Consider the following 7,312-nt stretch of genomic DNA (forward strand, 5'->3'; position numbering starts at 1 on the left):
ACATTGGGCTCCCTGCGGGGAGCCTGCTTCTCCCTCTGCCTATGTCTCTGCCTCTCTCTACATATGTCTCTCATGAATAAATAAATAGGGGATCCCAGGGTGGCTCAGCGGGTTAGCGCCTGCCTTTGACCTAGGACGTGATCCTGGAGTCCCGGGATTGAGTCCCATGTTGGGCTCCCGGCATGGAGCCTGCTTCTCCCTCCTCCTGTGTCTCTGCGCCTCTCTCTCTCTGTTTAGCATGCATGCATGCATAAATCAATCAATCAATCAATCAATCTTTAAAAAAATTGCAATCCAAACTCTTAATCTCCAGCTACCTCACTTATGTCCCAAACATGTCTCAAACTCCACATTTTTTTTATTTAAAAAATTTTTTTTAAATTTTCTTATTTAGGGATCCCTGGGTGGCGCAGTGGTTTGGCGCCTGCCTTTGGCCCAGGGCGCGATCCTGGAGACCCGGGATCGAATCCCACATCAGGCTCCTGGTGCATGGAGCCTGCTTCTCCCTCTGCCTGTGTCTCTGCCTCTCTCTCACTCTGTGACTATCATAAATAAATACAAATTAAAAAAAAAAAAAAAAAAAGATTTAAATTTTCTTATTTATTTATGATAGTCACACAGAGAGAGAGAGAGAGAGAGAGAGGCAGAGACACAGGCAGAGGGAGAAGCAGGCTCCATGCACCGGGAGCCCGACGTGGGATTCGATCCCGGGTCTCCAGGATCACGCCCTGGACCAAAGGCAGGCGCCAAACCGCTGCACCACCCAGGGATCCCTCAAACTCCACATTTTAAAATCTAACTGCATTCTCGGTCCACCTTGTATATTCCTAAACATAAACACTATCCCAAGTATTTCTTGTTAATAAGCTTATTGTATCAATTTATTCCCAATCAGGAGAACCTTATGTTCTTGACTCCTACTACTCCCACATTCAACAGCTCAGAAAAATCCCAGCTTATTGCATACATCCCTCTTTAACCCCTTCCTCAGCTCAGATCCTAATGATCCTGGCTGTAGATGCTTTTTACTTTCTGGTTGGCTCTCTGGTCTCCAATTCCAAGTCTACAATGCTGCTCCATTACACTTCCTAAAACGATCCATTCGTATACTTTGTATTTTGTTTCCAAAAGTCCAAAGCATTTCATCACTATGGTCCCAGCCTACTTCCTGTACATACTCCAAATACACTTTATACCAACCACATTATTACTTATCTCCTCCAATCCTTTGCACTCACTCTTTCTCCTTTGCCCACATCTATACTTCTCAAATGTGGTGGAGGACCATTTAAAAAAATTCTCCAATTTCCTGTGGACCAATACTTTTAGAGACACCATACAAATTAGAAATATGGTCATATGTTTAGATGTCACAGTGGTGGCATGTCTCTCCATGCTGGCTCTTAATTAGGACGCCTGTCTTTATCAGGGTTAACTACAGATCTGCGCTGGTCCAAGTACCATACTTCCCACTGGCCTAAACTAACTCTCCCTTCCCCCTGCCTGGGGAACCACCACCCAAACCCCCTCAAAGTCCAACCATCACTACTGCCTCCATTACACTTTCCTGATATTTATGCTTCATAGTCACATCCTGTTCAACACATCCACTGCCTTCCATACACCTGGTAGAACTTATCATGTGTTATTACAATTTCTTGTCAAATGTCAAAGAGCTGCAGGCTCTCTGATGTCTGGGATACATAAGTCATCTCTGCATCCTAAGCCTTGTGCCTATCATGTGGTAGAAGTTCAGAAATATAATTAGCAAACTAACATGTCCAACCCACCTCCATGGCGACATGCAGACAAGCAGGCACTGTAACAACTTTAAACAGAACTTTAATAACTCAGGATGTGGTCTACGACTTAAAGGCTGAATGGTCTGGGCCAGAGGCACAGAAGCAAGGCCATTAGTAGGCTGTCTGAGACTGCTGCTGGCGGTACCCGCCCCGACGCATGTAGCCCTCGTTCTTGCGGTAGCCGTCCTTCTGGTCTGTAGGGGAGAGGAGAGGGGAGGAGGACGTGAATGACAGTGAAGAGGCAGGAGGGGGACCAGAACCCTGGGAGAGCAGAGGGACAGAATAACTGACCTCGGAAGTAGCCACCATAGGTACCCTGCTTGTGGTCAAACACCCTCTCATTATTTTCCACCAAGCTGCCCAGCTTCTCAGCCAGCTGCAGGGCCAGGTTCTGTTGGGCAGTGGGCTCGGTGCGGTGCATCACCACAGTCTGCGTTGGCTGGTCCAGAGAGGCCTAATATGAGTGAGGTAGAGAATGGATGTGACACAGATCTCCACTCCAAACTCCCCATGATGTCATCTGCCCATTTACCATCCTGGCCCTTACCATCAACTCCTCATTAATGATCATCTTGCTGATGATGGAGTGTACAGTGGGCAGGTCCAGTTCAAACATGTCAGATAGAGTCTCCATGCTGGGGAGAAAGAAGGTAGAGAGCAGGGAACAATTAGGAGCTTTGACCACAAACCTGGGGCACCTCCACTGCCTCGGGGCCCATCCTACCTGATGGAGTCATAGACACTGCTATAGGTGAAGAGGTAGGTTCGCAGTGATTCTTCCTGGATCTTCCTGTGGGGAGAAGGGAGTAGAGGGTAGAAATCTTCAGGAAAGGAGACCAACCAGTCTTTTTCCTACCCACCATGGCCTTTCTCTTTGCTCACCTAACCAGCATGGTTCGGACTTTGTCAGCCTCAGGGAAAAGGTCCCACACTTTGCCATTCATCTTTTCATTGATGATAAAACTGTGACAGGTCTTCCAGTCGCCCATCTTCATAGCCTTGGAGGCAGCAACCACGTGTTCTCTCATGGACTCAGGGGGACCTGGAAGGTTGAGAATGAGGCAGGGCCCAGGGGAAACTTCGGACCACAGCTCCTGCCTCAAGCACTGCTCAAGGAGGAACATGGGACAGGAGAGCAAACAACCAGACTGGGACTCTCTCGGCACTCTACTAAATAGCCATGTGATTGTATAAGTCACTTAATATCAAAAATATTTAGACTAAATTGGTCTCTGACATGCTTCAGGGGGATTAGTGAGCCCTCCTTGAAAATACTGGAAAATCGTTGTCTATCCTTATGTACCTTTTCCTAAGTTATTTTTTTTTTTAATTTTTATTTATTTATGATAGTCTCACAGAGAGAGAGAGAGGCAGAGGCACAGGCAGAGGGAGAAGCAGGCTCCATGCACCGGGAGCCCGATGTGGGATTCGATCCCGGGTCTCCAGGATCGCGCCCTGGGCCAAAGGCAGGCGCCAAACCGCTGCGCCACCCAGGGATCCCCTTTTCCTAAGTTAAAAGCTTTCATTAGATTCTTAGATTTTCTGACCTAAATTTTTTTTCTTTTTTTTTTAAATAGGCTCTACACCCAGCATGGAGCCCAACATGGGGACTGAAGTCAGGACCCTGAGATCAAGACCTGAGCTAAGATCAAGAGCTGGACACCTAACCAACTGAGCCACTCAGGCGCCCTGACCCAAAAAAATTTCTAGTGTCTCAACTGGAACTGTATTTATCAAACTTTATTCCACCTTCTTGATTTTGACTCTGTCTGTATATCAGCTTACTTTTCTTTAAAGACAAAGCAGGGAAAGAAAACATGGCAAACAAAAGTAAAAGAAATTCAGAGTAGACAACAAAAGTGCCAAAACTCTACCACTAGAATGGACGGTATGTGTAAAGAAACATGAACACGGCAGACCCTAGAACAGGGAGCAAGCTCAAAGGTATAAGAGATCAGCCCCAAAGAGAAATGTATGAATAAGATAAGTAAAAGGAAGAGAATCACCCTTGTGATTGGCTTCTACTTTGCCACTTTTAAAGAAGGAAGAATTAGTTATACAAAGATTATATCTCTCTACAAAACCAAGGGTAGCACAGAGCTTACCCAGAAACTGCCTTTTGATCCCAGGCAGTATTAGAGAGGCAGGGACTGTAGTGAGCCAGAGAGCCCTAAATGATGGAGACAGAGCCTTTCACTGTAAATTTTCCAGTTAAAATAAAACAAAGCTTCACTACCTAAGGCAGACCAAATTTGTGAAAAGGGTACCTGCACTTCACAAAACCACGCACACAACCAGTAGAGGACAGATCTGAGGGAACATGGCTGTGGACAGTTAAGTGTGGTCACTTGCCAAGTGTTTCCAGGCATCAACCCCACAGGAAAAGTACAATTCAACAAATTCCTTTCCTAGTGAAATCACAACCCACCCAACCCTTGGACTGATCAATCAGTTTTCAACAAGTGATCAAAGGAGCCAATGGTAAATTCTCAAATGCCAAGGGTCTTGCTGGTTGGCAGAAAAATGTCTATGAAGGGAAAAACAGGAAAAGAGGTTAGAGAGATACATATCAGCTGTATTAAACTTGGGTAAGTCACTTAACTCCCATGCCAGTTTCTTTAAAAAAAAAAAAAAAAAAACTTATTTAAATTTAATTAACATAACGTGTTATTAGTTTCAGAGGTAGATGTCTGTGATTCATCAGTCTTATGTAACACCCAGTGTTCATTACATCACATGCCCTCCTTAATGTCCATCACCCAGTTACCCTGTCACCCCCACCTCCCCTCCCCTCTAGCAACCCTCAATTTTTTCCTTATGATTAAGAGTCTTTTATGGTTTGTCTCCCTCTGATTTCATCTTTATCTTTTCCTCTTCACCTATGATCCTCTGGTTTGTTCCTTAAATTCCACATATGAGTGAGATCATATGATAATTGTCTTTCTCTGACTGACTTATTCCACTTAGCACAGTACCCTCCACTTCCATCCATGTTGTTGCAAATGTAAAGATTTCACTTTTTTTTTTTTTTAATTTTTATTTATTCATGATAGGCACACAGTGAGAGAGAGAGAGGCAGAGACACAGGCAGAGGGAGAAGCAGGCTCCATGCACCGGGAGCCCGACGTGGGATTCGATCCCGGATCTCCAGGATCGCGCCCTGGGCCAAAGGCAGGCGCCAAACCGCTGCGCCATCCAGGGATCCCAAGATTTCACTTTTTGATGGCTGAGTAATACTCCAGTGTGTGTGTGTGTGTGTGTGTGTGTGTGTGTGTGAATAGATATATTTATATATATATATGTATACACACATACATATCTTTATCCATTTGTCCATTGATAGACATCTGGGCTCTTTCCATCGTCTGGCTATTGTGGACAGTGCTGTTATAAACACTGGGGTGCAGGTTGCCCCTTCAAATCACTACCATTTGTATCCTTTGGATAAATACATAATAGTGCAATTACTGGGTCATTGGGTAGCTCTATTTTCAACTTTTTGAGAAATCTCCATACTGTTTTCCAGAATGTCATGCCTCAGTTTCTTAATCAGGAAAAAAGGAGGTAATAATGATACCCATATCATAGGGTATTGTGAATGACAATTAAATGCATTGTTATCTATAAAACATTTAAAACAGTGCCAGGCAGAAAAGAAGTACTATGTGAGTTTATGCTAAATAAAACATCACTGGAATCAGGTCATGGAGAGTTTAACTTAGAGACTGAGGAGGTTGGACTTTGCAAAGAACTTTGAAAGATGCTAGGGACATATAACACCATATATTCGGTAGAAAGATAATGCTGAGAAATAAGAGACTAAAGGAGAGAATGAGAGAGTAAGGAGCTTAATCTGTAAGCTAAGACAATGTATCCCATAGCCTACTAAGTAAAAAGGACACTTCTAGGTTCTACACAGAGAGGTCACTGCATCAAACAGAATCCTCTTGTGTGAAATTCCCTTCAGCTTCTCTTAATCCTCTGAATAAAAAGGCATCAAAGATGGGCACCTGGGCTCAGCTGGTTAAGCATCTGCCTTTGGTTTAGGTCATGATCTCAGGGTTCTGGGACTGAGTGGGGCTCTCTGCTCGACGGGCAGTCTACTTCTCCCTTCCCCCACCCCTGCTTGTGCTCTCTCTCACCACTTGCACGTGCTCTCTCTCAAATTTTTTTTAAAAAAGCATCAAGGGACAAATGAGCAAAGTCTGCTGCATTGCAGAGCCCCATACTCACCCAACAAGGGCTGCCGCTCGCCCACCCGCAGCTGGTGATGGAACTGCTTGCTGATCATGCGTCGGCGGGCGTCACTCTCATGGGCAGCCATGTAAGGGATCTCCAGGAGCATGGCAGACACCAGATAAACACACTCCAGCAGCTCCAGGTTGATATGTAGGTGGAAGGGCACCTGTCGGCGCCGCTCCACCTTCTCCTGCTCCTGGTTGCGCTCCTGCAGGCTCCGCAACAGCAGCCCCTGGCCCAGAAGCTCCTTGGCCCGGCCGCTTGACTGAATGTCCAGTAGGGCATTGTGAGCGTCCTTGGTCAGGCCTTGGCGGAAAGCACATATGCCCAGCTGCACCATGGTGCGATTGTACAGGATCTGGGAATGAAGGACAATGTACTCAGAAGTGGTAACTATAAGGCGGGCTACTCATCCAATCAACAAATATACACTGAGCACCTATGAGATGCTGAGCACTAGGCTATCGGCTGGGACAGAGAACAAACCAGATGAGTCCCCATCCTCTCATGGAGCTTACATTCTAGGGATAAGGGGATGAAGAGCAAAATGACCACAATATGCAGATAGAGACTCATGCCAAGGAGAAAAATAAAACAGAGAAGGGAGTTAAGAAGGGAGTGGTGGTGGTGGTGGGAACTCACAATTTTATACAGGATAACTAGGGAAGGCCTCATTTTGAAGGGAATGTTTAAATAAAAACCTGACAGAAAAAGGGGAACAAGTCGTGCAGGTATCTAGAAGAAGAGTATTCTCGAGAAAAGGAAAAGTCAATGCAAAAAGGCCTCGTGGAGGAGCTATACCAGGTATACTCAAGGAATCAGTCTAGAACTGTAAAGATGTAAGCGTAAACTGGATAGGCAAGCACACAGCCTTGTAAGCCAAAAGCATTAATGCTTTTAAGATGGGGAAACCACAGGAAGGTTCTGAGAAAATGAGATATAACCTGAGTTAAAGGGTTAACCCTGGCTGCTGTATTAGGACAGCCTGAAAGGAGAGAAGGCCAGAAGCAGAGACCAGAAAGGTGAGGGTGGCTCAGATCAGAGGGTAGCAGTGGAAGGGATAAATGGACTCTGAACAGAAATGGCTGGGGAATCAGATGAGGGATCTGAGAGTAAAATAAGAATTGAATTTGACTCTAAAGTTTCTGGCCCAGGCAACTGAAAATACGGACTTGTCACAAATTACGATAGAGGAAAATTTTAGGTAGTACAGATGTGGGGAGGAGGGCAGATAAAGTCTTTACTGATTACAATTAAAAGTATATAGGTCA

General features: G+C 45.2%; 1 protein-coding gene across 1 annotated transcript in view; it reads right to left on the reverse strand.

The window, feature by feature from the left end:
• Nucleotides 1–1,825: 1,825 nt before the first annotated feature.
• LOC144319281 (eukaryotic translation initiation factor 3 subunit C) overlaps nt 1,826–7,312 on the reverse strand; it is a 22,529-nt gene continuing 17,042 nt past the window's right edge. The window contains exons 16-21 of the mRNA XM_077907186.1: nt 6,036–6,399; nt 2,685–2,844; nt 2,527–2,592; nt 2,350–2,437; nt 2,094–2,256; nt 1,826–1,996 (exon numbers count right to left, since the gene is read on the reverse strand). Coding sequence (XP_077763312.1) covers nt 1,914–1,996; nt 2,094–2,256; nt 2,350–2,437; nt 2,527–2,592; nt 2,685–2,844; nt 6,036–6,399 — 924 coding nt within the window. The 3' untranslated portion in view covers nt 1,826–1,913. The remainder of the gene's footprint in view (nt 1,997–2,093; nt 2,257–2,349; nt 2,438–2,526; nt 2,593–2,684; nt 2,845–6,035; nt 6,400–7,312) is intronic.

Source organism: Canis aureus, chromosome 8 (assembly GCF_053574225.1).
Source record: "Canis aureus isolate CA01 chromosome 8, VMU_Caureus_v.1.0, whole genome shotgun sequence".
In the NCBI taxonomy this organism is placed as follows: Eukaryota; Metazoa; Chordata; class Mammalia; order Carnivora; family Canidae; genus Canis; species Canis aureus.